The following is a 26714-nucleotide window of genomic DNA, read 5'->3' as shown; positions in this document are numbered from 1 at the left end:
CTCTTCCCCAAACCATGGCACCCTAGGGTGCCAAGGGACGCCCAGTCTGGGGCCTCAAGGGGAGCCGTGGCCAAGGCACGGCATCCCCTGGGTGCAGTAGCCAGAGGCGCCCCCCCCGCCCCCACCAACATTTGCTTTCACTTTTGTTATTTTGAAATGGATTTTTATCTCTATAAAAGAGCTGGGCTTGGCTTTGCTAAAGAAAGAAATTGTTTTGTTTTTGTGTGTGTGGTGGGGAGCGGAGGCCTGGGCCCTGTAACAGCCCTGAGCCCAGGAGGGCCAGAACCCAGTGCAGGATGGGGGCACAGCCAGGGCGAGGAGGGACAAGAAGCAGCCGCCAGCGCCGGAGGGGCTCAGCTCCCTGGGTCAACGTCCTCCACCACGCGGCCGGGTCCCTGCCATGCCACTTCGCCCAGCATCCCCACAGGGCACCCAGGCGGCGGCTCCAGCTCGGGGCTGCAGCCAGGCGGGAGGGAGCTGAGACCCCCGCAGCCAGGCAGCCCTCGCAGGATGCAGCCCCAGCACCACGCTCCCACAGACCAGCCCTGGGCATCGTCTCAGCCCCAGGTGGCAGAGCTGGGTGCCCCCAAGCGCAGGGGCCTGCCAGGACGCCGGCCCCATCACCACAGACTGCCCGGCACTGGGTAATGCCACGGGGCCTTTATTGAGGTGCTTCTGCGCAGGCCGGGGCCAGGACCCCAGCCCTGCTGCTGCTCTGGAGAGGCTGGTGAGAGTGGGCGGCCCGGCGGGCGCTGCCCTCCTGGGGTGCCGGGGCCTCCTGGGGTGGGGGTCTGGGCAGCCCAGGTGCCCGGGGGTCCCCGGAGTCCGGGGAGTCCCGTGGCGAGGGGGTCCAAAGGACGGGGGTTCCAGGAGTCCGGGGGGTCCCACGGCTTGGGAATCCGGGGGTTGTCCCGAGGCACGGGGCAGCGGGAACTGGGGGGACCCCACAGCGCAGCAGTCTGGGGCCTGGGGGTCCGGCGGGGCCCGGCAGTCCGGGGTCCCGCGGCGCGGGGGGCCGGGGGCCGGGGGTCCCGTCACGGCGGGGCCACGGAGCCCAGGCGCAGCTCTTCCCCCTCCAGCATCTCCCTGCAAGAGAGGGGGCCCGGGCTGAGCCCCGCGCCCGCCCGCCCCGCCCGCGCCGCCCGCCCGCCCCGTACCGGTACGCGGCGATCTCCGCGTCCAGCGCCATCCGGAGCCGCAGCAGCGCCGGGTACTCGCGCAGGCACCGCGCCATCTCCTGCTCCGCCTCGCCGATCTCCCGCTCCAGCTCCGCCACCCGCTCCTGCCGTCGGGCCGTCAGCGCCGCCCCGGAGCCCGGAGCCCGGCCCCCGGCCCCCCCCCGGCCCCGGGCGGCCCGCGGGACCCCCGCCCCAGCCGCCCCCCGGCCCCTGCCCCCGCGGCCCCCCAGCCCCGGCCGCTCCCCCCCCCATCCGGGCCCCGCGCCGCCCCCGAGCCCCGGCTCCCCCCCACACCCGAGCGCCGCCCCCGCTCCCCCCGCTAATCCGACCGGCCGGGACCCCCGGCTCCGCCCGCCCCCCGGGCATCGCCCCCCTCCCCGTACCCCGCAGCACCCCTCCCCCTCAGCGCAGCGCCCGCCGGCCCGGCCCCCCCCGCACCTGGTACTTGGCGAGCTCCCCGCTGCGCCGGTCGCGCAGCCCCTCCAGCTGCCGGTGCAGAGCCCCCACGGCCCCGCGCAGCGCCTCCACCTCCGCCGCGCGGGCGCGGAAGCAGCCGCCGGTACCCGGCCGCCTCGGCGCGGGCACGCAGCACCGCCTCGCCGCCCCGGGAGCGGGGCCGGCAGCGGGGCCCGGGCCAGCGCAGCGCGCAGGCGGCGGAGCCGTCCTCCCCCCCGCCGGGGCCGGCCGCGCTCATCCCGGAGGCTCTGCGGCGGCGCCGCAGCGGCTCCCGCCCCCGCCTCCCGGTACAACGGGGCCGCGTCACGGAGCCGCAGCCGATCCCGCCCCCGGGAAACCGGCACCGGCTGCCCGCCTCCCCCCGGCAGCGCTGCCGGCACCGGCAGGACGCTGACGTCCCGCCCCCCGCCGCGCCCTGCCGGCACCCCTGGTCCCGGAGGGTGTCCCCGTGCGCCCCATCGGGTCCCGGGCAGCACCATGGACAGCGGCAGGGCGGGCGTAGGGCCGGGGTTGGGGTCAAGGTCAAGGGCAGGGGCAGGGGCAGGGGCAGGTCCTCACGACCCGTCAGCAGCCGGGGACCCCATCTGGAGCTGGCCCGGGAGGGGGGGTCCCCGTGTCCCGGCACCACGTTGCCTGAGCTGCGCTCCATCCCGGTCAGGGCTGGAGCTGGAGCAGGGCTGAGGGGCTCAGCCTCTGCGGCCCCCTAACGCAGAGCTGGGGATGGGGTTGAGGTCTGGCAGGTCTGTGCCCTGGTGCTGGCTCTGCCTCAGGAGGGGACGAGTTGTGGGCCAGAAGTTCGCTGGACCAGGGGTTCTGCAGCAGAGACCCCAGCGGACACCACTGCCTGCACGCACTGGGTCTCACCAGACCAAAGGTTCAGTCCCACACCAGGACCAGGCAGCGTGGGGAGGAGGCAAAGTGCCCCCAGGGAGCAGAGGCTGGAGGGGGCAGCCTCTGGAGGGGCTGCTGCTGCCTGCTCGTACAGGAACCCTGTGTCCATTGTCCAGGACCAGCACTGCAGGAGGCGGTGGGGGCAGCAGCACCGGGAGGTCCTGCCCTGCGTCAGAGAAGCTCCGTCTGGCGGGCTGCTCAGAGGACAGAGGGGCTGGGGCTCTTCGCCAGCCCTGGGACCCCCAGCTGACGAACTCCGACTCGGGTAAGGCAGGTGCTTGTGAGGACGCCATCCACCCCAGCACCTGCTCGCAAGGGCAGCGGCAAGTTTCCAGCACTGGGAATGTGCAAGTCTGGGGGAGGCCACCCGCACCCTGGGCTCTGCCCTCCCCAGGCAGGATGGTGGTGGAGCAGCGGGGGCAGCCCGGCCGGGAGAGCTGCTGATGGGGGGCACCAGGCCCTGGGGAGCTGGGGGGAGCGGGCAGCCCCTGCAGAAAGTCCAGGGCCGGCAGAGGCACGTGGGGAGAGGGGCCCAGTGCACAGGATCCCCCGGAGGCTGTGGGGGCAGGGCTGCCCATGGGTCGTGGTGCTCCAGGCAGGGGTCATCGGGGCTTTGGAGTCCACCTGCCCGGGGCCGCCGCTCACCTGGGGCAGCGGTGGGGCCCGGAGAGGGCCAGTACCCGGGGGGGGGGTGGGCATGGGGAGGGGGCTGCCGCTCAGGGGAGTGCCCGGGAAGCAGCAGCCCCCTCCCTGCCACAAGACAGAGGTGCTGGCTTGCACCCTGCCAGGCTCCTGCTGCCCACAGCCTCCTCCTGACAAGTTCAAGGTCCCCAAGGTGCGCAGGTGGTCCCCCTCTGCCACACAGGGACCTCACACCACGGAGGCCACCCCCGAGACGGACGTCACCTTATTGTCCTCGGCCCAGGGCTGCAGGTTCTGCAGGGCGTACAGGGAGGAGTTGTGCATGCAGAGCGGGTCCTGGGGCAGCGGCTGGCTCAGGCTCTTCTGGAAGGCCTCCTGCTGCAGGTGCAGCATCAAGCGGTTGGCCTGCTGGCGCTCCGCCTCACGCTCCTCCGCCGTCTGCCTCCTGCAGCACACAGAGCCCGTCTGGCACTGCCACGCGGCCTCTGACCCGCCGGGCGTAGGGACAGGCACCGCCGGTCCCGCTCCAGCCCAGCCCTCCCCGGGGCTCAGTGGCAGGATCCGGCCGCCCAAAGGATGCAGCCGGGCGGCGCTGCCTGGGGGGCTGCAGGTGGCTACCCCTGGGCCCAGCCCCGTTACCTCCACTTGGTGCGGCGGTTCTGGAACCAGGTTTTGACCTGGGCGTCCGTCATCTTGAGGGCCTTGGCTAGAGTGGCACGCTCGGCTGAGGCCAGGTACTTCTGGCGGTGGAAGCGCTTCTCCAGCTCACAGATCTGCACTCGGCTGAAGGAGGTGCGCGGCTTCTTCCGCTTGGGCGGCGTGCGGTTCTGGTAGGGGTGCCCGATGCGCCGGGTCGCCGCGAAGGGCGACAGCGCGGCTGCGGGCAGAGGGGGGGTTGAGCAGCCACGCCGGGGCAGGGGGAGCCCAGGCAGAGCGCCGGCCCTCGCTGCTGCTGCGGGCAGAGACCGGGGCTGAGCCGCTGCTGAGGGGCACGGCAGGAACGGGCTCAGCCCTGGGGCAGCGACGGAGCCTGACCCGGATGCTTGAGTGGGTGAGGGGAAGGGGAGCTCCGTGGGAGCTGCAGAGAGGAGGCGAGGATGGAGACATCCTGCTCCTGCAGACTGGGGACGCACGCAGCAGCACAGAACGTGGTGCATGGGCTCGTGCTCGGTTCCTGCCACAGGTCCAACTGCTCTCTGAGCCCCATGGGTGGCACCCAGTGGCTGGGACACCTCCAGCCTCACCAGGCAGCAGGGCAGGCCCAGTCCCAGGCTCGGTGCAGGGCTGGCAAGGCTCCCTGTGCCAAGCACTGAGCTGGGCCACAGCCCCAGAGGAGCCACCACAGACCTGCCAGGGCCTCCCACCCCTCCTGGCGGAGCGGATGGGACCCCAGAGGCCATCAGGAGGCAGCTGATGTCTCCCCCCATACACCAGCAGTGTCAGGGCTGGCTGCCCACCAGCTGCCTGGGAGCCGGGGAGGGGCTGTCACCCCCCCATGGACACAGGGACAGAGCCACGGGGAGCGTCAGGGCAGCAAAGGCGCCAGCAGGAAGGTCGGAGCCAGCCCGTGCACATGCGTCCCACTGCCGAGCTACGGCCCCAGGGCACCACAGCCCTCGCCAGCACTACGCCGCATGGGCAGGGCTGCACGTGGCTGGGCCCATGGGGCTGCTGTGGGGCCGCAATGGGGCTCCAACACCCCATGCTTGCTGGGAGTGGGGCAGACCCGGCCAAGCCCACCGCGGCTGGGAGCCAGGCTGCCCGCCGGCAGGGGCGGAAGCGCCTGACGCAGGTGGAGCCGTGCAGGCGGGGGGCTGGACGCCCCCGCACCCCCTCCCCACGCGGGGCGGCCCCTCGCTGGGAACAGATGCTGACAGCCCCGAGACCACCCCAAGGCCGCGGCGCTGAGTGATGGCCACGGCTGGGAGACCCCGTGCCGGGGAGGGGCCGCCCCGTCCACCCGCTGCTGGCGCCAGGCAGGAGACGGGGACGTCACCCGCTGCTCCTGCATGGGGACGGTGCTTCGTCACCGCGGGCCCCCGCGTGGGCCAGGAGGCGAACCCGGCTCTGCTGGTGCCCGGGCTCGGCCCTCCGTGGCCCCCAGCCCCCCGCCCCACAGGGTGCAGAGCCCCGGCCCCTCGCGGCCCCGGCCTCGTCCACCACCCTCGTCCCTGCACGGAGCCGCGCGCTGCGGACGTGGCAGCGCCGCCATCTTGGGAAGGAGCCGAGCTGAGCCGAGCCGAGCCGAGCCGAGCCAGGCCAGCGCTGCCCAGCACCACGCTCGCCCCACAGGCAGCACCCGCTCCCAGCACCCCAGGCACTGGCAACCCACAGCCTCTGCACTGGGGTGCAGCGCCCAGTCCCTCGCCCGGCACCCTGCAGGCACTCCAGCCACAGCATCGGTGCCCAGCACATGGCCCCATCGGCAGCAATGGCCCCCACCGGCCTCCAGACCCCCACATCACCCCCACCCGCCCCAGCCTCCCACCAGCACCCCAGCATGCAGCACCCCGGCACCCTATGGCCCCACAGCCGCCCCCATACACACGCAGATGGGTCTCTGCATCCTGCACAGCCCAGTCCCCATCCCCACACGGCCCACAGCCCAGCCCCACAACCACCCCACAGCGTGGGGCCCCTGCCCCGCAGCAGCCCCGTACAGTGTCTGCTCCCTGCACGGCCCCGTCCCCGCATGCAGGCGGGTGTCGTTGCGCTCCCCACACACACCCCGGGTCCTCGCTCCCTGTCCCCGCACGCACCCGCGGTCTGCACCCCGCACCGCCCCAGCCCTGTGCTTCTCCGGCAGCCGCCGCCCTCCCGGTGGGACCGGGCCGGTGCCGGTGCCGCAGCCCCGGGGACGGGACCGGCCGGCGCCGCGGAGCCCGAGCCCGCGGGCAGAGCAAGGCGGGACCTCTGGGGTCGCCGCACGGAGGGGGGCCCCGGCCCCTGCCCGCAGCTGCCGGGAAGCCGGCTCCGGCCCCCGCCGCGCACCGGGAACCGAAGAGGGGCAGCGGCGGAGCGGCCGGTGGCAGCGCCATCCCGGAGCCGCCGTTTGCCGGCCTCGACGGCGGCCGCTTCCCGGTGCGTGGGGCCGCAGCGGGAGGGGGGAATCGGCGAGAGCCCGGCCCCGGGCACGGCAGCGCTCGGCGGAGCGGGGCGCGGAGACCGCGGCGGCGAGGCGCGGGCGGGGGCCTCCGGAGCGCCGGGGAGGGAGCCCCGCGCCCCGGTAGCGACCCGCCCCGCGAGCCAGCTCGGGCGCGACGGAGCCCGGGCCGGCCGGAGCCCCGGGCGCCGGTCAGCCGCGCGCCCCGCCGCGCCGTCGGAGCCGCCGGGAGCCGTCGGAGCGGAGGGGAGCGGCCGGGAGCCGTCCCGGCGGCGCTCACCTGAGAGCCGGTCCTTGGCGATGCGCCGCGTCGTCTCCATCCAGGGGAAGGTGAGCCCCGAGAGCCCGGGCACCGGCGGCGGCGCGGCGGGCGGCGCGGCGGGCGCGGGCCGGTGCGCCGGGACGCGGATGACCCCGGCGGGCGGCGCGGCGGGCGCGGGGGTCACGTTCACGCTCACGTTCATGCTCATGTTGAGGTTGTAGGAGCCGAGCGAGCAGGCGGGGCCGTAGCCGCCGCCGTACAGCCCGTAGTCGGGCTCTCCCGCCGCCCGGGCCGGCCCCGCGCCGCCGCCCGGGGGCTCGGGGCCGCTGAGGATCTGGTCGATGCCGAAGCTGATGGGCTCGTGGGGCGGGGGGGCCGGGCCGCCGCCCTCCCGCGCCAGCGCCGCCGCCTCCATGGCCCCGCCGCGCTCAGAGCCGGCGGGGCGCGGGCATCGCGGGGCCGCCTAGGCGCGGGGGGCGGCCGCGGGCGGCCGGGCGCGGGCGCGGGGGCGGGGGCGGCTGGCACCGGGCGCCCGCTGCGGCAGGGGCAGGGGCAGGGGCTGGGGCATGGCCGGCGGCGGCTGCGGGCGGCCGCGGGCTGCGGTGCGCGGCGCGGCGCGGCGGGGCCCCCCGGCAGCACGCGCTTTTCTGCCCCGCTCCATCTGGACCTGCCAAAATCCCGGCCGCCCGCCCGCTGATTGGCGGCCGCGCCCCGTGATTGACAGCCCGCGCCCCCGGGGGCGGGGGCTCGCGCATCCCGGGGCCACGCCCCGGCACCGGCGCCCCCCGGCCCCCCCCTCCCCGCCTCGGCACCGGGCCCCCGCCCGGCCCGGCCCGGCCCGGCCCGGCCCGCCGTCCGCCGGGACGGCCCCGGGACCCCCGGTGGCGCGGCGCGGGCAGCGCGGCCCCCGGAGCGGCTCCGCCGCGTCCCCGCTCCTGCCGGTCGGGTCCGTCGGGCCCCGAGCGCACGGGGCTCCGCCCGGCCCCCGGACACCGGCCGGGCCCGGCGACACCGCCGCGCTCCAGCCCGAGAAACGCCGCGGCGGCGGCGGCGGAGGCGCGTCCCGGGTCCCTGCCGCCGGGCGTTCCCTGGGTCGGAGCAACGGAACGGCGGCCCGGGGCCCACCGGAGCCGCCGCCGCGACACCGGACAGCGCCGCGGCGCCTCTCCGCGGCCCGGCGCAGCCCCGGCGCTGCCCGCAGCTCCCGCGGCCGGCCGGGACCGGGACCGTCGGGGCGCCGGGCGCTCGGAACCGGGGCCGCAGCTCGCCCGCCCGAGCCGTGCCCGGGGCCGCGCCGTGCTGCCGAGCGGACGCCGCTGCGCGTCCCGGGGCGCACGGAGCGGGCCCCGGCCCCGGTGCCGTCATGCGGCCGCGCGGGGCCGCTCCCGCGTCCCAGGGCGCGCCGGGGCGCAGCGGCTTCGTCCCCCCGCACCCGCCGCTGCCAGGGCGGACCGGCCGCGGTCCCACCGAGCCCACCGATCACGGAGCAAACGGACCCCGCGCCCCGGCACCCTCCCTTCCCGGGCCACGGACACTTCCGCTGCTCCCGGTGCTGGCTGACCCTGGCTGCGACAGACCCGCCGTTCCCGACAGCACGCGTCCCGCTTCCCACGGACCCGCCGCTCGCGGTAGCACCGACCCCGGCCCTTCCCGCCCCGCCGCCGTTCCCGGGGCACGCCCGTACCTGGCTCGGAGGAGCGGGGCCGGGTGGCCCGGGCCGAGCAGCGCCGCGGAGCCGCCCGGGCGCGAGGTGCGACGGCGCCGGTCGGGGCGGGCTCGGCCGCCACCCGCAGACCGGTCCCGCTCCCCTGCCGGTGCCGCTCCGGCCGGCCCCGCGGCTCGCCCCGGGCGGTAACGGGCAGCGCAGAGATCGCGGGCAGGGCCGCGGGGCCTCCCGACGACTATCGCGACAGCCGCGCCGTGGGTGGCGGGGCCGGGGCGTGGGTGGCGGGGCCGGTGGTTCCGCGCCGCGGCTGCTGGGACGGGGTGCCGGGCTCCCCGGCGGGCCCCGGTTCAGGGCGAGGGCGGCGGGTCACGTCCCCGGGGCAGGGGCCGGCGGGGGAGGGCGGCCGCCCGGCCACCCTGGCGCCACCGGTCTGGGGCAAATGACATTACCGGGGCCTGCGCCTGTAAATCACGGCAGCACCGGGAGCTGCAGCTGCTGCGTCCCGGGGGCACGGCCCGGCCCGGGGGCACTGGTGGACCCGGGGCTCCACACGCACCTTGGGCACCGGGCAGACCCGTGCTCGGCGGGACCCGCTGCGGTGTGGGGAGACCGGCCCTGCCGTGGCAGCGCCTCGGGGCCTGGGGTCATGGCACGGGTGCTGTGCTGGGTGCACGCTCTCCCAGCCATGAGAGGTGGGGACGCACACCTTCCACACACACCCCAGCAGGGCCCAGCTGCCTGCACACACGTGTGCACACACCCTGCAGCACGGCACAGCCACACAATGCACACAGACGCTGCGCGGCATGGGTGCACGCCTGCACACACATATATGTGCTCACACAGAGCCCCCATGCTCAGCCTCACGTGTGCACCCCCAGCACCGCACAGCCATGTGCGTGCACACGCACACCCCGCGGCACAGCCTCACACACGCACATTGACCCACCTGCATGGCATTGGGGCACCCACACACGCGTGCAGAGCACGGTGTGGCGATGCACACCTACACCCCACGGGGGCTCACCAGAGCTGCGCCCAGCCCTGCTCTGCACACACAAACACGCACCCCGTGCAGGGCCCCCAGCCGCTGTGCCTGCACAACGCGCACGCCATTTGCACACGTCCCGGCCAGGCCCGTGCCGGGCACACGCTGTCCCACATAAAATAACCCTGCAGCTGCCCTTGTGCGTGCACAGGCAGGAGGAGCTGGCCCTGCTGTGCCCGATCACTTTGCTGTCCCCATGCTCCCAAGCAAGCCCTGTGCCACCGGTTTGGGTCCATGCATCAACGCAGGGCAGGGGGACGCTGCACACCGGTCTGCAGCACTGGAGCTGCCCTCCTGGTGCCCTGCCAGGCTGAGTCTCCCCCAGCGTATCTTGCTCTTCGCCCAGCAGATGCTGGGGACACTTGGCCGGTGCCGCCTTTTCCAGAGCACGGCCAACCTCCAGCCCCCCCAGCTCCAGCAGCAGCCCCAGGCGCTGGGCGGCTGCGGGCACAGTGGGCAGGGAGCAGCCCCTCAGGCCGGAGCTGGCACTGGCCCAGGCGCAAGCGGCGCCTGCCCGGGCGCGGGGCCGGTGGCGGGGAGGAAATGCCTTGTGCTGGGGGAGGGACCGGGCGGCAGCAGGTTAATTAAACCTAGAGCAGGAGGCAGATGTTTGGAAGTGCCCAGGGGCTGGAATGCTGCATGGTCCCGGGAGATGGATTGGGGGGCAGGTGACAGGGCCTGGGGCGGGCAGGGGCTCCCGCGGCGCCTGCCTGCGTCACGGGCACCTCCGCCCTGTGCCGGCGGGGGTCCTCTGGGTGGCAGCCCCAGGGTCCTGGCAGGGGTCTCGCCGTGATGTGTGCCCTGACCCCGGTACCGGCCCCTGCTCAGGGCGAGAGCTGGCGCTTGGGTGCTCGCTTTGGAGAGATGTGAGGTCTTGGGGGGGCTGGGGCTAGTTCCCGCTTCTGGAGCAGAGACCCCTCCCCAGCTCCCATGGCACCATGGCTGGGGCTGCTCCAGGGTAGGGGGGCTCGCAGGGGAGGCTGAGCCCTCGTCAGCAGTGTGCTCAGCAAGCCCAGTAGCTCGAGGTGCATGTCACCCATCCAGGGACCATTGTCATCTGCCAGTGCTGCTGGTCCTGTCTGCACCAAGTGGCCCTTGTGCTGCCAGCGTGAAGCCAGAGGCGTTGTCCCTGTCCCAGGTGCCCCATGGCTCTGCCCAGAGCCTGAGCACTGTGTGCACAGCAAAGCTTGGGCGAGGGACCCCCCATATGCACCTGCAATGGGAGGGGGCTGGGAATATCCCAGTGCACCCATACAAAACCGCTCCTCATTCTCAGCCACGGCCCACACCCCCACGGTCCCCGGTGGGTGCCCCCACTCCTGCTGCAGCAGGGCTGGATGTGGGGTTCCCTGCGGGGCACAGCAGATGTGTCCCCAGGCCAGCACACCGCATGAACTGGCACCTGCACGGCACAGGCAGGAGGGGGACAAGGCAGAGGGGGCACTCGCCTGGCTTGGGGTAGGAAATCAGCCGTCAGCCTCAATGCTCTGCCTGACCCTGCTCAGCACCAGACCCTGCTGCTGCCAGAGCTGCACAAGGGCTGCACACCCGAGCACCCCAGCATCCCAGCACCCTGCTGCCCCCCCCCCCCCAGTGGCTACACCCAGCCCTTGGCACAGCCGACCTGGCAGGCAGGGGATGGACACACCAGTCCTGGCACCTGCCCTGTGGCCCCGTGCAGCGATGTGGTCCTGCCCGCTGCACAGCTGTCCCTGCAGCTGTCCTGGGTGCTGCTGCGGCCCCCACAGTGCCTCTGCCGGCGGCCCCTCGCCCTGTCCCCCCGCCTGCCCGTGGGCACCTGCAGCCTGGGGCTGCTGTGGCTCCGTGGCGCCGAGTCCCCGCAGGCCAGCCCCGTGCCTGCGTCCCTGTCCCCTGCAGGGCCTCCTGCCGGGCTCAGGTGTTCCTGCTGGGGGGCAGGAGTTATTAAAATGGGTCCCTGCCCACCCTTCACTGCTGACAGCCCGCTCCCTGCGCGCCGGCCAGCGCGCAGCAATTAAGCGGCGGAGGCCTGGTAGGGCCCCACGTTACCACCGGCGAGATGCTGCCAAGCCGTCCTCTCCCGCCCGCTCCCCCCCTAATCTCATTATCGCTGGACGTCCCCTTCTTCCTCCCGCTTCCCCCCCAAACCCGCTGGCAAACTGTAGGGACAGTCAGCTCCTCTCTGGCTGCTGGGTTAATTCTGGGCTAATTAGATGAAGCCAGCCCAGATTGGATTACTTTAGCCTGCATTTGGTCCTCCAGTCCTTGACTTGCGGCTCCCGGGGGAGCTGCTGGCGCCTCCTGCCTCAATCAGACACTTCTTAACTGCATGAAACACTCCCGGTGCCCCGCACCCGCCGGCCCCGGGCTGGGCGCTGGCACCCGGGGTGGGGTGCAGGGGGTGACGCGGTGGCACGCACGCCTCCCACCCGGCACGCGAGAGGGCTGCGCCGGGCCGGGACGCGGCCGTGGCGGCTCCCGGGCAGCTCGGCCGTGCAGCGAGATGCAGCCCCACCGGACCGGGACCCCCCAGTGCCCGGGCCCCGACAGCCGGAGCCGCCCAGGCTGGACGTCACCGTGGCCGTCGGCACCTACGCAGCGTCCTCGGGGAGGAGCTCGGTGTGACAGGGACGCAGGCGGCTGCAGCGTGGTGGCACCGGCCGAGCTGCCCAGGGTTTGATCCTGCCGGGCGGCCCCAGGCTGCAGCCCCAGGATGGGGGGGGAGAGGCACCTGGTAGGGGGCTCGGGGCAGCCCCTGAGCCCCATCCCTGGGTCTGGGAGAGGGGAGCCTGGGCTGGGGGCAGAATGGGTGCTGCAGCCCCCCCACAACCCCCTGCTGCCCGCCTCCATCAGCTTTATGGGATGGGAGCAGGGACAGAAGGGCTTGGGGAGGGGTGCAGAGCAGGCGTTGCTGCCCATGCAGCACAAACCTTCTGCCACAGTGCCTGAGAGCAAGACCCTGTGTGCCCTGGGGGGGACAGGAGGGACCCGCTGTGACCAGTGGCAATGCTGCAGCTGCTGGGGTCTGTAGCCGAGGCCCTGAGGCTTCCGCAGGGCCAACAGGGCCAGGGCTCAGTGCTGGGCTGGGGGACGTGGAGCAGGGACGTGGGAACGCTGCGGGAGCGGGGAGGCAGCAGGAGGAGGGTGCAGCCCCTGGCCCCCGTTTGGCCACAGGCACCAGGTTGGCTGCTGCACCCTCCCGAGTAGCAGCGGGTCCTGCAGTGCCGCAGGGCTGGTGCTGTGCCCAGCAGCCACGGGCAGCCCTATCCCCACCTCCCCCCGGGGGCTGTGGGGGTCCTGACAGCGGGACCGGGGCTGCGGGTGCCGGGGGGCTCCCGTCCCCACAGGCCGGGGTGCCGAGTGCCTGCAGCCGCGGCTCTCGCTGCCGCGGGGCCGTTGACAGAAGCCGTCGCTCAGAACCTCGTTATCAAAGGCCGAGGGCAGGTAATTGGATTCTGCAAATCCAATCAGGTGCATTAAGCAGGGAGTTCAGTCCATAACCGCCCAGCCCCGGCCCTGCGCCCCCGCTGGAGCCCCCCACCCCGCACCCTGCCCAGCCCCATGGCTGTGCCTCCCCCAGCCCCCCCGGTACCAGCCGCCTCTGGAGCCCCCTCACCGGGGGACTCCCTCCGCTGGGACTTGTGGGGCTGGTGACGGTGTGGGGCAGGGGTCCCCACGGTGATGCCGGGAGGGAGCTGATGGCACCTAGGGGTGCATGCACCTGGGTGGCAGCCACGGCAGCGGGACCAGCCCTGCGATGGGCCCCCACTCGCCTGGCCGCGGGGGCTGGAGCACCACTGCCCTATGCTGGCTGCTGTCATGAGTGTGCCAGGTCTCAGCGCAGCCCCCACCCCCTACCCCCGTTGCCCCCAGCCCTGAGCAGGGTCCGGATGGCCCCACACCCCAGGGCCGGGAAAGCCCCCGGCAGGCGCTTACCAGAAGGAGCCGCCCAGACCCCGCGCGGCTCCGCAGCGGAAATGGAGCTGAATATTTGAGCAGGTCTCTGCTAAAAGCACCGGCCTGCCCGGCCCCGGAGCTTCGCGGAGGCCAGGGAAGCGCCGGCTGCCGCCCAGGCATTAATTATGCATCGGGAGATGGAGCTGTGCGGCCCCGCGCGTGCCAGGCTGCAAACGTGGCCCTGGGGGCCCAGGCTGATGTGGACACCCGTGCCCCGCTGCCACCTGTCCCCAGCCCCTGCCACCCCGCACACCCCGCTCCTCACCCGCGCTCCCAGCCCGGGCGCTGGCACTGCCGGCGTGCCAGGAGGTGTCGGCGTGCGCCTGGGCACGACTGGGGACAGCACACAGGGTGACAAGTGGGGGGGGGGTATGGACGTGTCCTGCATGCAGCAGGTTTCGTGGTGAGGGCACATGTGGGGACAGCGCATCCGCACCACAGGCTGGGCTGAGGGGACAGCACACCTGGCACGGAGCACGCGTGGTGTCCCTGGGTGGGCCGATCCCGTGGGGATGTGTGCCAGCAGGCGTGGCAGCTGGGTGCCTGCACACACCAGTGCCCACCCCTGTCCCTGTGCACCTCTCCTGGGGTTGCTCCTGTCCCAGCAGAGCCACCGCAGCCTCAGGACCACCACCAGGACGTCCGCCTGCTTGCCCCCAGCCTGGGGGGGCTGAGGGGACAGTGGGGCGCAGGGCTGCGCACGCAGAGCGCGTGGCCGTGCCGTGCCAGGGTGCGCGTGCAGGGAGATGGATTGGGGCTGTGCTCGCTGCGGTGCTGGCGGTGCCGCGGTGCCGGTGCTCGGCATGGTGACCTTGCTCCGTGCATCACTGGTGCCGGTGTGTGGTGCACTTCTGGTGCTCGGTGCGGTGCGGAGCTGGCAGTGAGCGATGCTGCCCAGCCCCAGGGCTGTGCTGGCCCAGCTGTGACCCCCGCAGCCCCCAGCGTGGCCGTCCCTCCCAGGAACTGCTCCTGGCAGGTACAAATGGGGCCAGGCCCTCCCGAGCTCACCCCAGACGCGGGCGCTCACCCCGGCCCCAGCCTCATTTCTCACCGCCTGGCGAGGACGGGGCCGGAGGGGGGGGCAGGCTCTGGCTGGCAGCAGGGGGGCGTGTTGCATGGGCCCACGGCCACCCCAGGGCGCGGGGGGCTGATCCTGGCTGCCCCTGCTGGGGGTCCCCTCTGGGGGTGCCCGGACTGGGGGTACTGGAGCCCAGCCACACACCACTTTGCTGGGGCAGGAGGCAGGGAGGGGACGGCTGACAGCTTGAGGACACACTGGGAGCTGCCTCTCACGGGCCAGGCTGAGCCGCTCAGACCCGGGCCAGCCTGGGCTGGCTGGGACCTGTAGGAGCTGAGGTGACTGGTGCTGGGACCCAGGTGCTGCGATCGTGACCCAGACTCAAAGACTGGCCAGGACAAGGGGGAGCCGAGCGGACCAGGACCCGGACCCGGACCCGGACCCTGACTCGGACCAGCACCAGCCAGGCCAGCAGCATCCAGGGGCCGGTGCGACAGGAGGACGCTGGTGGCAAGGGGATGGTGCGGGGCTGCCCAGGGTCCCCGCAGCTCCACGCTGCCCCGGAGGCACCGGGACCCACAGTCCGACCGAGGGGGCGGAGGTCGCGGGGCTCCTGCAGGCGGCCCAGGGCCAAGGAGCCCCACGGAGGCCCCAGGCGCCCCCGAGCCCCGCGCTGCCCATCCAAGCCCCGGGGCCGGTGCCGGTACCGGGCCGGTCCCTGCGCCCCGTGCCCGGCCCCGCGCCCGCAGCGCCCGGCCCCGGCCGCGACATTTCGGCTCGGCCGGCGCTCGGGGGCTCCCCTCCCCTCCCCGGCCCCCCCGCACCGCGCCGGGGCCGCCCCGCAGCGCCGGGCGCCCGGTGCGGGTCCCTCGGGGCCGCGCCGTCTGCCCGCCCGGCCCCCGGCCCCGGCGGCTCCCCAGGCAGCACTTGTTGCTGGGGATTGCAGCAATAATCGTAACCGTAACGAGCCATTACGGCCCTTAACAGCCTCTGCTTTGCATTAGCGGGGCCGCTCTTCCCCTCCAGAGCCCTGATCCAATCACCCCCATTAGCGCGGCTCCAGGCTCCGGCGGCTGCGCTGCGGAGAGCGCCCGGCCCCGGCCCCGGCCCCGAGCCCCCCCCGAGCCCCAGCCCCAGCCCCAGCCCCCCAGAGCCAGCCCCGCACGCTGCCCCCCGCACCGCCCCCGGCCCCGCAGGTGAGCGCGGCCCCGCGGCCCGGCCCGGCCCGGTCCCACCGGCGGCCCCCCCCGGCAGAGCGGGGCCGGGGGCTGCGGGCAGGGCGCGGCGTGCCCCGGCGGGGCGTGCGTGCTCCAGCAGCCCCCCGCCGCCGGGCGCCCACCCGCTGACCCCCGACCCCCGTTCTCCATCTCCCCCCTTCCCCTTCCGTCGGGAATTCCCCCCGCAGCCCGCTCCCCCGGTGCCCCCCGTGCCGCCCGGTGTCCCCGTCGCCCCCGGTGCCCCCATTGCCCCCCGTGCCCCTGCTCCCCCCATCGCCCCCCCCGGTGCCCCGTAACCTCCCGGTGCCCCCACGGCCCCCCCGTGCCTCCATTACCCCCGGTGCCCCCCCATTGCCCCCGTGCCCCCGCTCCCCCCGGCGCCCCCCCCGCGCCTTCCCGCGGTGCCCTGCTGCCCCCGCCGGCTGCCGGCGGCACCGCGCTCGGCGCTGATTGGCCGCGGCGCAGGGCGCCCCCCGCCCATTGGCTGCCGGCGGCGGGGCGGCCACGTGGGGGGGGGAGGCACGTGGAGGGCCCGGTGGGGGGCGCGAGGCTCCGGGACTGGGCCCCGGGAGTGCCGTTGCTCGGGGGGGGCAGGGAGCCTGGGGCAAAGTACCGGGCACAGCACGGCTCAGCCCGGCACGGCACAGCTTGGCTAGGCACTGAACGACGCGGCTCGGCTCGGCTCGGCCCCGCAGGGTCAGGGGCCAGCACCGGGGCAGCGCCGCGCCTCCCGGCCGTGTTTCCCGCCGAGGCCGCCAGGGGGCGCCCGTGCTCGCGGCTGGCCCGGCCGCTCTCGGCACAGGGCGAGGCGCGCGGGGCACGCCGGGAGTTGTAGTCGCGCCGCGCGTGGCGCCGGCCCCGTCCCCGCCCCGAACCCGGAAGTGAGCGCGGAGGCGGAGGAGGTTCTAAGATGGCGTCGCCTCCTCAGGGGGGCCCGATGGCGATCGCCATGCGGCTGCGGAACCAGCTCCAGGCCGTCTACAAGATGGACCCGCTCCGGAACGAGGCGAGCGGCGGCGGGCGGCGGGGCCGGCGGGGGCGCCCGGCGGCATGCGTGGGCGGAAGAGGCGCCGCGCCCGCCGCTCGGGGGGCGCCGGGGCCGCGGCAGGCGCCGTCCCCACCGCGCTGCGCATGCGCCGGGCGCCCCCGCCGCGGGCGGGCGGGGCCGGGGGGCGGGGCGCGTGCCCGGGGGAGGGGGGGCGCGTGCCTTGGGTCGGGGCGGGCGCGGGGGCGGGGCCCGGTGCGGGGGGGCGGGGCGGGGGGCGGGGCGCAGGTGGTGGGCGGGGATAGGGGCGGGGGGCGGGGCACAAGTGAGGGGCGGGGCCAGGTGCAGGTGGTGGGATGCGGGTGAGGGGCGTGGCCGGGGGCGGGGCACACGTGCAGGGGGCGGGGCACAGGCGAGAGGCGGGGCCAGGTGCAGGGGGCGGGGCCAGGTGAGCGGGGGGCGGTCCCCCAGCGCCGTGCCCTGGCCCCGCGGGCAGGGGGTGCCCGGAGCCAGCCCCCGCCCGCTGCGCTGGCAGCCGCGGGGAGCCGTGGGGAGCTGCGGGGCGCCCCCAGCCCCGCGCCGCCCGCCGGGCCCCCCCGCCCCGGGGCCCCCCCCGCCCCGGGGCCCCCCCGCCCCGGGGCCCCGCGCCGCGGGGCCGGGTGACGCCGTCGCGCCCCGCAGGAGGAGGTGAAGGTGAAGATGAAGGAGCTGAACGAGCACATCGTGTGCTGCCTCTGCGCCGGGTACTTCATCGACGCCACCACCATCACCGAGTGCCTGCACACCTGTGAGTCCCCGCGCGGCGGCTCCGGCCTGGGCTGCGGGCAGCGGGGTAGCGGGAGCCCCCCCAGCCCCAGCCCCGCCTGCCGGCGCTGCCCTGGGGCCGTGGCTCCTGCCCGGGGACGCGCCCGCAGCTCCGTGGTCGGCGCCTGGGGGCGCGCGGCCCCGCTGATCCCCTCCCTCCGGCCTCAGTCTGCAAGAGCTGCATCGTGAAGTACCTGCAGACCAGCAAGTACTGCCCCATGTGCAACACCAAGATCCACGAGACGCAGCCGCTGCTCAACCTGAAGCTGGACCGCGTCATGCAGGACATCGTCTACAAGCTGGTGCCTGGCCTGCAGGAGAGTGAGTGTCCGCGGGCTGCGCCCCCGGGAAACCTGGCTGGGGAGCGGGCGCTGCGGGGGGGCTCCGGCGGTGCCGGGCTGTGGCTCCGCACATCCCAAGTGACGATGTGGGCAGGGGACCCGCTGCCACCCCCTCAGATGCCCCGCAGGGACGCGGCAGGGAGCGGAGCAGGGAGGCCACGACTTGGCCGAGGAGGTGCCTCAGCCCAGCTCTGCTCCCCCGCCTCGTCACTCCGGGCGCTGGTGTCCGGTTTTTGCTCGGCGGTGCTGAGCCGTGGGGCCGGGAGCCGGGGCCAGCTCCGTGCAGTGTCCCTAGGGCCAGGCTCTGAGCGACAGCACAGCGAGGGCGGGCGGCGGGCGGGTGGTGATGAATGCAAAGTGGCGCACGCGGGGGGGCTCCAGATTAGCCGCCATCACTCAGGACAGGGATGCGGAAGGCGCTGGGGACGCGTCTCTGGAAATGTCAGCTCGCTGCAGCAGCGGGGGGAGGCAGAGGGGCTCCGGGCGCTGTCACGGCGGGATGGAGACGTGCTTGTGCTGCGCTGGGAGCGTGCAGCCAGCGTGCGGCGTGGGCCCTGCGCCCCAGAACGCGGGGAGGGAGAGCGGGAGCAGGTCTGAGGGACGCCAAGAGCAGGGACGGGGCTGTGCGAGACGGGGCGTTGCTGCAGGTCCATGGGGCTGGCCGAGGGCACGTGGCTCCTGGCTGCGCAGGGCGCCAGGCGCTGGCAGTGCTGCTGACCCCACTGCAGCAGGGAGATGGGCGAGGGGCAGTCGGGGAGCCCCCGCGATCTGGGGGGGCAGGGGACAGCCCTGAGCACCGCTTGCCTCTCGCCCGCAGGTGAAGAGAAGAGGATCCGGGAGTTCTACCAGTCCCGCGGCCTCGACCGGGTGACGCAGCCCAGCGGCGAGGGTGGGCACAGGGCTGGGGGGCTCCGGGGGGGCACGGGGCCAGAGCACGGCGCTGCCAGGAGCTGACTGCGTGCGGAGCCCTGGCACCTGGGGCCAGCTGACTGCCACCCCCTTCTCCCCAGACACAGTTGGGGGCGACCCCATGGGGCTCCCCTACAGCACCTTCGACCACTCCCGTGCCCACTACTTCCGCTACGACGAGCACGTCTCGCTCTGCCTCGAGAAGCAGAGGTGAGTGCTGGGGTCCCGCCGAGCCGCTGCCCCTTGGGCTGGGAGCAGGGACAGGGACAGCACGGAGGCCGTGCATCCCGCTGCTGGGCAGCAGGGGACCCAGCCGAGCCGTGGGGCTGCGCGGGCCCGCTGCAGAGCTTGCCCCCCCCCCCCCCGCCCCCCAGCAGCAGCCCTTGCCTGGCGGCTGCGAGCGTTAATAAATGCTGGGGAGGGCGCGCTGCGCAGCTGCCTGCTGGCTCCCGACAGCAAAGTCAATAAGTGGCAGCTCTGGGAGCTGTAATGGGATCGATGGCTGCAGCTCAGCTGCCAGCCCAGCCACACGCCTGCCCCGCTGCAGCCCCAGCTCCACGCGTGCTTGACGGGGGAGCGGGGGCACGTGTGGCACGGGGCAGCCCCCACCTCCAGGGCTGGGCGCAGGAGCTCCTGCGGACTTGTCCCAGGCTGTGCCGGGGAAAGGAGTGAGGGGTGCAGCCTTTCTCCCCTGCAGGGGCCCCCAAATTCCCCCTTCTCTTCCCTCTGCAGCTCCAGCAAGGACAAGAGCAAGGCTGTTCTGCAGGTGAGCGCCCGGGGGCTGCAGGCTCTGCCCTGGGGGCTGCTGCGTGCCCAGGGACGGCCCCAGACCGCGGGGCGGGCAGAGCCCCCGCCTCGGGCTCGGTGCCTGTGGTGCAGGGGCTCGGGCTCGGCCCGGTGCTGATCCCAGAGGGGGCGGGGGGTTGGGGCCCCCTGCCGAGCACCCGCGCCGCTCTGAGCCCTCTGCCCCTTGCAGCATAAGTACGTGAGGTGCTCCGTGCGGGCGCAGATCCGGCACCTGCGCAGGGTCCTGTGTCACCGCCTGGGGCTGCCGCTGCAGCATGTGAGTGGGGCCCGGGGCTGGGTGGGGGCCAGGGGGGCGCAGGCCCTGGGTGGGAGCTGGGTGGGGGCGCAGGCCCCAGCTGACTCCGTGCCCCCACGCCTAGGTGCAGATCCTGTTCGGCGGCGAGGTGCTCCCCGACCACATGACAATGAAGCAGCTCTGGCTCTCGCGCTGGTTCGGCAAGGTGGGCGGCGCGGCGGGACGGGCACCCAGTGCCCCCGGTCCCCCTGCCCTGGGCAGGGAGATGGGCATGGAGCAGGGTGGGGGTGCGGGGGGGCTCCGGGAGGTGTTTGGGCTGGGGCAGCACTCGGCCGAGGCCGCGGAGCAGGGGAGCGGAGAGACGAGGAGGATGGATAACGCCGCTCCCTGCTCGGCGCAGAGCCGCGCGCTGCGTCCCCGCACAGGTCAGGGTGGGGGCGCGTCCCAGGAGGGGGTGGGCAAGTTCACAGAGCAGCCCCTGCGCTGGTCACCGCTGCCCGGGGCCCTGGCGTGTGGGGCCAAGGGCGTGGGGGTGCTGCCGCTGTCCTGACGCCCCCCTTGCCTTGCAGCCCGCGCCCCTCCTGCTGCACTACAGCATCAAGGACAAGAGGAGGTAGGGGCTGGGGGCGGGTGCTGCCCCCCCGCAGCGCAGCCCTGCTCCCGCCCCCCTACCCCACTCCTCCTAACTTAATACCCCCCCCGGTTGAGTTTATTTTTTGAATAAAACTGTTGAAAATCCTCTGTGCCTCCCTTCTCTGGGGTGGGGGGTGTGGGGAGGTTGCTGCTGGGGTCCCTCTGGTGGGGTGCAGAGGTACGGGGGGGGGCACAGCACTCGGCCCTGAGGAGCAGTTTTGGGGTGCAGAGCCGGGCCACGGGGGTGCACCGGGGGGAGCAGCGCTGGGCCGGGGGGGGTGCACGGTGGGCACGGCGCTGTGGGGCGCGGGGCGGAGCTGTGGGGCCCGGCCCCCCCAGCCTCATTCCTCCCCCCCGGTTCCCCGCGGCGCCGGGGCGCGCAGCCCCTCGGCCGAGCGCAGATGCGGCACCCGCCCGGCCCGGCCCCCCCGCGCCGCCCCCGTGCCTGCACGCGGCTGAGCGGCGCGCCCCCCGCCGCCCGCGCATAATGAGCCGTAATGAAGGCACGGGCCCGGGGCGCCGGGGAGCGGCGGAACGGGGCGGCCCCGCCGCGGGGGGGGCTCCCGCAACCATCTGGGGCGCGGGGGGGCGGCGGCGCGGGGCGGCCCCGGGGGGCGGGCGCGGGGCCGGGGCCCGCCCGCAAACGCGGCCCGGCGGCTGCGGGCCCCGCTCCGGGCAGGGGGCGGGGGAACAGGTGCCCGGCCCCGCCGCCGAGCCCCGGGGCCGTGCCGCAGCCCGGTCCCCGGTCAGCCCGGGGGGTGCCCGCGGGAACCCCCCTCCGCGGGACCCCGGCGCCGGCAGCAGCGCGGCGGGGCCGCCCCGGCTCCGCGGTGACCCCGCGCCCGGGACCCCGCCGCCGCCGCGGGGGGATCCGGTTACCGGCCCCGCGCCCCCGCCCAGCTGTCGGCCATCCCTCACCCGGGCCGCGGCCCCCCCGCCAAGCACGCCCCGGGGAACGGGGGCGCAGGGGCCGGCCCCGCACCCCGGGGGGGCCACACGGGACCCCCGCCGCCCCCAGCACCCCCGGCGGCGCGGGCGGACGGGCGGGCGGACGGGCGGGCGGACGGGCGGGAGGCCGGGCGGGCGGGCGGGCGGCGGGCCGGGGGGGGCCGGGCGCCCCCGCGTCTTTCAGCAGCGGCTCTGGCAGAGCAGGAAACCGCCGCGGGGCCGGGGCCGGGGCCGGGGCCGGGGCCGGGGCCGGGCGCTCCCCCGCGCATCCCGCGCCCCCCGCGCCCCCGCTTATCAGCGCGCCGAGCCCCGGAGCCTAACTCGAACCAAGCGCCGCGGGGGCTGGGCCGCGGGGGGGTCTGGGGGCGCGGGACGAGCCCAGCGTGCCGGGAGCACGGGGCGGGCACGGGGATCGCGGGGCGCGGGACGGTACCGGGGTGCCGGCAGCCCCCGTGCCCGCTGCCCGGCCCCCGCGAGGGCCGCGGGCGGTGCCGCGGCGCGGGGGGGCGCGGGGGGCAGGGGCCGGGCCGGGGCCCCGCGTCCTGCCCGGCCGTCGGGGCCGGCTGCGAGCCGCGGTCACGCCGCTTAGCGTAGGGCGAAGGCGCTTTGATATCCTGCCCCCACGTCATGCTCCGAGGGGGCTAATGGCACCAGGCTCCAGCCCGGCAGAGAGGGAAACCTGAGCCCCCCGTTCCGCCCGGCCCTAATCCGGGCGGCGGCGGGGGCCGCGCAGCCCTGCCCGGGGAGCACGGCGCGGCCCCGGGGCCGTGGGCACGGCCCGGCCCCACCGCGGCACCCCACGGCCACGCGGGGACCCGGGGGACCGTTTGGTGCCCCGTGCGTGGGGTCCCCGGGAGCGAGCCCAGCTCAGGACGGGGGCAGCGACCATCCTGAGCCCTGAGCCTTCCGGGGCTGGCCGAGGGCCTGGCTGGGGAGTTCGGGGTCGGTGGCCGCAGCCCCGCGCAGTGACACCGGGCAGGGACAGGGACACTGCTGCGGATGGCTCGTGGCGACATGGGGGTGCCCCAGGCGTGCCGGGCCCTGCGGGCGCAGACAGGTCCCAGCGCCCCTGGCCCCGTGCGGGCGGTAACGGACAGGCTCAGCTGCACGATTGCCTCGAGGAGGGGCCGCGTGTCTGTCAGCGGGACGGCTCAGCCCTCGAGGGACCCCTCGCCCCCACCGCCACATGGCCCCCCGGCCCCTGCCCCTGTAGCCCCGGGGTACAAGGCAGCACCAGCCCTGCCTCGTGTACCCCATCCTGCTGGCCCCCCTCCCCAAGCCCCCCCCGCCCCTTGCTGTGCTCGTTCCCCCTTTCTGGCAGCACCTCAGGGAGGAGATGGGTGGTGCCGCGAGTCCTGCAGGGGCTGCCAGGGCACCTGGGCCCCGCAGGGAGGCTGTGGGGCTGCGGTGCCTGTCAGAGGGGTACGGCACTGCCCCTCTGAAGGCTTCACCCCCCCATCTCTATCCCTGTTGTGCAGGGGTTGGACCCCCATGCTGCTGGTGCTTGGTGCTGGCACTGGCTGCACCACCGTGGGGCCCGTCCCCATGTGGCTGCCCCGTCCTGAGCCGAGCTGGGCAGTGGGGCGGTGTCGAGCACCCGCTCGCTGCTGCTGTCCCCGCCACGCTTCGGCGGCACCGTCTCCTGTGCTGGCTCCTGACAGAGACAAATGAGCTGCCCGTGCCTGCCACGGCTTTCACACCCCATTGCTGGGGTGAGCGGGGCAGCGCCTGGGGACCCGGTGCATGGGGCCAGCCCTGCGACACCCCCGCGCCCAGGCCAGGAACCCCCGTGGACCTCAGCGTGGCTCCCGGCCTCGGCTGGGTGCTGCCAGCACCGCGGCACCGTGCTGCCAGGCCAGCTGCCAGGCCGCGCTGCGGGGCCCCGCTCGGCTGCCAGCCCGCGCACAGCGGGACCTGACAGTGCCTCTCGGCAGGGCGCGGATGGATGGGGTGCCGCAGGACACAAGAGCCAGGGCCCAGCCAGTGCCACCCCACAGCCTGCACCCTGACCACGTCACACCCACATGCGCGTGCTGGAGCTGCTGGGGTGCACGGCTGTCCCTCCCCGGCACCCCGGTGACCACCGGTGCACAGCACGGGCACGCTGGCATATGGCTGTCATGGTGGGAATGAGCTGTCATGCCGGAGCGGGGAAATTACCCCGTAACGAGGCGCGCTGGAGATTAGGCTAATGAGAAAATCAAAACACAATTTAATTCCTGTCACTGCCTGATCGTCTTTAAACGACGCCGTGCGGTTCTGACGGGCCGGCCTGCTGTGCCCACGCGCCCCCCGGCACGGCGCCGGCCCTGCTCCGGCACCGCACCACCGCCGCTCCCGGCCCTGGGGTCCCGCACCAGCCCCCGCCGAGCCCCCGCAGAGGGAGTGGACCTGGGGTGAGCGGGGGGGCAGCGCCCGCTTCCTGCCAGCTTCCCGAGGATGTGGGCACTGGAGGCTGGCACCGGGATGCCCGGCACCGTGGGAAAGTGGGGCCGGGGGGGGGGGGAACCTTCCTGTGGATGGAGGGGCCACGGCAGCCCCAGCCCCGTGGGACACAGCCTCAGGGCCTGGGAAAGCTGTGCTGGCCATGCAGGGCTCTCTCCCGGCCAGAGCATCAAAGCAGCAGCCATGGAGGGGTGGGAGGGCTTGGGGTGCACATGGAGCTCAGCCCCCTGCATCCCCCAGCACCCTCCTGCTGCAGTCCTGTCCCCACCCTCTGCTGGGTGCCGGGACCACGCAGGCCCCACAGCAAGCCCAGAGCAGCCCAGGCTGACCTGCACCAGCCCCAAAACTGTGCTAGCCAGCGGCCCTGGCCCCAGCCCTTGGCTGCAGGGACGAGCCCGGGACCCAGCGCCGCCAGGTGCGGGCAGTGACAGGGTGGCTGCCCTGGCACAAGAGGCGCTGGGGCCGGCACCTCCAGGCCTTTCTCCTCCAGCCCCGTGCAGGGGCGCACGGGAGGTAGGGCTGGAGGCCGTGGGAGCACGGCCAGGCGGGGCGGGAGGGCACCCCCTCACCTTTCCCGGTTTATCTTGGACGGCGGCATTTCCTCCAGCCCTTTGTTTGCGAGGCCGCGCCGCCCGCGCCCCACCCTGCCTTCCTCCGTGCCGCCGGGCACGGTGTGGGGGGATGCGCACCGGGATACGTGTGGGGCCGCACTCGCGCCATGGGGCCACCACCCCCGCGTGCCCCACCACGGTCTTCAGGCTGGGGCCACCGTGGAGGGTGCTCAGTGCCCACAGGACGTGGTGCTGGGCACACCGCAGCCGGCCCCGTGCACACAGCGGTGCCCACACGGGAGCCGCTCGCACGGGGTGCACGCGTGGGATGCATGTGCCAGATGCGTGCCCTGGGTGCGCGGGCTGGATGCAGGCGTGGGGTGCAGACATGCTCGGGGTGCACGTGCAGGGTGCATGCGGGCTGTGGTGCCACCCGCGTCCCCGGGGCCCTGCCGTCGCGGGTGCCACAGCGCTGGGCTCGTCGGCCCCGCTATTGTTGCGGCCACAGCCCTGTGCGGCCTTTGAAGTTGGCGAGACTTCCTGCCCCGAGGTTTTATGGCCCGATCTGTCTGCACCGCGCGCTTCCCCCTGCCCATAAATCACTCGGCGCTGGGAGGCTTGGGGGAGCGCAGCGTGCCTGGCTGTAACCCTCAGCCCCGGCCCTGCACGAGGGCACCGTCGGGGCCCACGCTGGCCTGGGACCTGCCCGGGGAGGCGATGCCCTGGGGCCGAGTGCTGTGCGCACGGAGCAGCCGTGGGGCAGCGCCCGGTCCCGGGGCTTCACCTCCAGCACGGGCAAGGGCAGCCGAAGGACATGCGGGCAGCTCCTGCACGGGACCTGGGGTGCCCCAGAGCCCTCGTGCCTGGGGGTCCTTCCCTCCTGCCCCAAGGGATCCAGGGCATGACTGGGGGCGTCTGCACCCACTGGCCAGGGGGGTCCCCTGCCCTGCTCTGTGCCCCTGTCCTTGCATCCCCTGTGCTGGAGCCCTGCCTGGCTGTCTCAGGGACAGACAGCACCCTGCCATCTCCATCCCTGTCCCCATCCCCATCCCTGTCCCCAACCCCATCCCCATCCCTCCAGAACTCCCCCACCGCTCCCCACCGCACTGCCCAGCAATAAAACAGGCAGCGGTTTAACGAGGGGGACGTGGGGTCAGACTTTTAGGGCTAATCACTGCAAGACTGGAAACACCAGCTAGCAGCGAGGGCTGCGTGAGGGCTCAGCCCCGGCCTGAGGCATGTCGGGTGCTGTCCAGTGTGGGGCTGCAGGATGGGGATGGGAATGGGGATGCTGATGGCGATGGCGATGGCGATGGCGATGGCGATGGCAATGGGGACAGGGCAGCCTCGTGGAGGCCCCCAGACCCCAGTCCCTGCCCAGCCGCTCCATCTGCCCGATGCTTCCGGCTTGACTCAGCGCAGAGGCGGCACAAGGGCTCGGTGGAGCAGTTACCTTTGCTATTCAGAGCATTTCCTGGGTTTTATTGTCTTCCCCTCCTTGTCCCACCTTCCTTGCAGGAAGCCCCCGGTCCCAGCGGAGCCAGCGGCTCCGTGCCCAGAAGGACGGTGCTCCCAGCCACGGGGAAAAGCGGGGCTGGCGCCTGCCCCCCCGGTCCCCAGCCCAGGCCCCTGAAGCACCGGCGCACGCAGGGCAGCCCGCGCTCAGCACCAGCCCTGGCACCAGCCCCAGACTTGCCTGGGCCATGTGGAGCTGATCCAAGGAACATGGGCCCTGCGGAACTGGTCCGAGGCTTTGCAGTCCTGCACCCGCTGCCAGCCCTTCTTGCAGGCACTGTGGAGGGAGAGCTCGGGGGGTGCCCCTGGTTGCATTCCCTGCGTGGGACATTTGTGGTCGCATCCCTGCACGGGACGCCTGCAGCTGTGTTGCTGCGCAGGACGCCTGCAGCTGCAGCAGCACCCGGCCCAGGGCACTTTCCTCAGCCTTCACCCCGGCCGTCTGCCTGCTGGCCGTGGCCACAGGGCCTGGGGACCCCAGGCTCCTGCTGCCAGCGGGTGCCTGCCCAGCCCCAGCTCCCCGCTGCGGTCGTGGGATGGCTCCAGCCCCACTTTGGGCGCTGGAGAAGCCACCAGCTGGGCTGGCTCTGCCCCGCAGCAGGCAGGGGATGCTGAGTGGGCAGGAGCGTGCAGGGGAGACCCCAGGGCTGGGAGCAGGCATGAGAGCAGCGGTCCCCTCCCCAGCCCACGCTCAGGCTGTCCTGGGGTCCCCGGCGAGGCCCCGACCTGGCGCAGGGCGAGGGCTGTGCCGCGCCGTGCCGCATGGCAGCGGCTGGGCGGGAGGAAGAAGAGCCGTCGCAGAGGAAGCCCCATCCTTCCTCCTCCTCCCGCTCCCAGCCCAGCTCTATTCTTAGCCCCGGTCTGTCCTGCATCCTCCCTGCCTGGCCAGGGTCTGGCCCATGCTGTCCCAAGGGGGGCAGAGAGCGAGTGAGGGACCCGCTGGGGGGGCCCTGCCCCTGCCTGCCCCTCCCTGCCCCAGGCCCTGCTCCCCCCGGCCGCACCCCCAGGGCCAGCCCAGCCACAGTAGAGAGCCTGACAGCTGTGCCCTGTGCCTTGCCGTGTTGTGCCGTGCCGTGCTGTGCCCTGTGCCGTGCCGGGCAAGGACGTAGGGGGGGAGACAGAGC

The 26714-nt window shown here is 74.3% G+C and overlaps 3 protein-coding genes across 3 annotated transcripts; 1 reads left to right on the top strand and 2 right to left on the bottom strand.

Moving 5' to 3' along the window:
- Positions 1 to 646: 646 nt before the first annotated feature.
- On the bottom strand, positions 647 to 2634 carry LOC121069399 (alpha-internexin-like). Its single transcript, XM_040555548.1, has 4 exons — positions 2618 to 2634; positions 1617 to 1773; positions 1158 to 1282; positions 647 to 1086 (listed from the first exon to the last, which is right to left on the bottom strand). The coding sequence occupies exons 1-4, from the start codon at positions 2632 to 2634 to the stop codon at positions 1035 to 1037; spliced, it is 351 nt and encodes a 116-aa protein (XP_040411482.1). The 3' UTR covers positions 647 to 1034.
- Positions 1844 to 6947, bottom strand: TLX2 (T cell leukemia homeobox 2). The gene is made up of 3 exons (XM_040555547.1): positions 6551 to 6947; positions 3807 to 4044; positions 1844 to 3612 (listed from the first exon to the last, which is right to left on the bottom strand). The coding sequence occupies exons 1-3, from the start codon at positions 6945 to 6947 to the stop codon at positions 3396 to 3398; spliced, it is 852 nt and encodes a 283-aa protein (XP_040411481.1). The 3' UTR covers positions 1844 to 3395.
- Positions 6948 to 16290: 9343 nt separating this feature from the next.
- Positions 16291 to 20237, top strand: PCGF1 (polycomb group ring finger 1). The gene is made up of 9 exons (XM_040556537.1): positions 16291 to 16423; positions 17084 to 17189; positions 17375 to 17527; positions 18365 to 18436; positions 18558 to 18666; positions 19189 to 19222; positions 19433 to 19519; positions 19623 to 19703; positions 20068 to 20237. The coding sequence occupies exons 1-9, from the start codon at positions 16328 to 16330 to the stop codon at positions 20113 to 20115; spliced, it is 786 nt and encodes a 261-aa protein (XP_040412471.1). The 5' UTR covers positions 16291 to 16327; the 3' UTR covers positions 20116 to 20237.
- Positions 20238 to 26714: the final 6477 nt, after the last annotated feature.

Source organism: Cygnus olor, chromosome 4 (assembly GCF_009769625.2).
Source record: "Cygnus olor isolate bCygOlo1 chromosome 4, bCygOlo1.pri.v2, whole genome shotgun sequence".
Classification (NCBI taxonomy): Eukaryota; Metazoa; Chordata; class Aves; order Anseriformes; family Anatidae; genus Cygnus; species Cygnus olor.
The sequence above is the reverse complement of the archived record's forward strand: the minus strand, read 5'-3'. Positions and strand labels throughout refer to the sequence as shown.